Below are 1498 nucleotides of genomic sequence, written 5' to 3'. Positions count from 1 at the left end.
GAACTGATTCATTATGAACTAATTCATTATAAACAGGTTCATTATGAACTGATTCATTATGAACTAATTCATTATAAACAGGTTCATTATGAACTGATTCATTATGAACTAATTCATTATAAACAGGTTCATTATGAACTGATTTAATATGAATTGATTCAATATGAATTGATTCATTATGAACAGCTTCATTATGAACTGGTTCATTATGAACTGATTTAATATGAATTGATTCATTATGAATTGATTCATTATGAACAGATTCACTATGAACTGGTTCATTATGAACTGATTTAATATGAATTGATTCATTATGAATTGATTCATTATGAACAGATTCATTATGAACTGGTTCATTATGAACTGATTTAATATGAATTGATTCATTATGAATTGATTCATTATGAACAGATTCAATATGAATTGATTCATTATGAACTGGTTCATTATGAACAGATTCATTATGAACTGATTCATTATAAACAGGTTCATTATGAACTGATTCATTATGAACTAATTCATTATGAACAGATTTAATATGAATTGATTCAATATGAATTGATTCATTATGAACAGATTCATTATGAACTGGTTCATTATGAACTGGTTCATGAACAGATTCATTATGAACTGATTTAATATGAATTGATTCATTATGAATTGATTCATTATGAACAGATTCATTATGAACTGTTCATTATTAACTGATTTTATATGAATTGATTCATTATGAACTGATTCATTATGAACAGATTCAGAATGAACTATTTTATCTGCTTCTGACATCTTGGCTGTTGTTCATGTTCAGTTCCTCCTCAGCCTCCAAAGGTGTTTCGAAACAACAAACCTGGCAGAGACTCCAGAACCAACCCGTCCCCCATCAGAGGTAACCTAAGACTAGACTGAATGCTTGTTTGGACTCTGAATTTAAATTGTGACCTTTGTACACAAAATACTTTATTATGAAAGAATCAGCTGGAGGTATGTCTTTATATTTGGCTGTGTCTGTAATAGTGAGGACACAGCATCTGTGTGTTTTTGCTATGTTTAATCATGATACTGCATTTATTTTACAACCTCTGAGGCGACTGATGACTTTAAATGAGTTCAGAACATATGAAGTTCTGAGTTTTTTCTCTTTGTTTTCTGATTGACAGGACCTCCCTCCAGCACACCAGACAGAGTGAGTTTTCACACATTAAATCTGAGTCTGCTGTTATTTCAGATGTTTGTTACATAAATACTCAGAAACATGAACCTGATGTTTGTTTTATGTGAGAAACAAAACAACTAAATTTAATTGGAAAAACAAAAAGGACTAAACATTCAGCCCTGAGGAACTCCAGAGTCTGCCCTGAACAAGAAAAACTCAATTTAAAACATTGCTAACTTTACCTTTTTGTTTCTGCAGACGAGTGCCCAATCCTGGAGGTGTGTTCTCTCTCTCTCTCTCTCTCTCTCTCTCTCTCTCTCTCTCTCTCTCTCTCTCTCTCTCTCT

General features: G+C 31.8%; 1 protein-coding gene across 1 annotated transcript in view; it reads left to right on the top strand.

The window, feature by feature from the left end:
- The window catches only part of lcp2a (lymphocyte cytosolic protein 2a), a gene marked incomplete at its 5' end in the record, with an annotated part of 20206 nt that overhangs the window by 8625 nt on the left and 10083 nt on the right, over positions 1-1498 (top strand). The window contains 3 exon segments of the mRNA XM_014033234.1: positions 809-886; positions 1158-1183; positions 1412-1431. Coding sequence (XP_013888688.1) covers positions 809-886; positions 1158-1183; positions 1412-1431 — 124 coding nt within the window.

Source organism: Austrofundulus limnaeus, unplaced genomic scaffold, assembly GCF_001266775.1.
Source record: "Austrofundulus limnaeus strain Quisiro unplaced genomic scaffold, Austrofundulus_limnaeus-1.0 Scaffold1671, whole genome shotgun sequence".
Lineage (NCBI taxonomy): Eukaryota > Metazoa > Chordata > Actinopteri > Cyprinodontiformes > Rivulidae > Austrofundulus > Austrofundulus limnaeus.
Note: the sequence above shows the minus strand (reverse complement) of the source record. Positions and strands in the feature narration are given on the sequence as shown.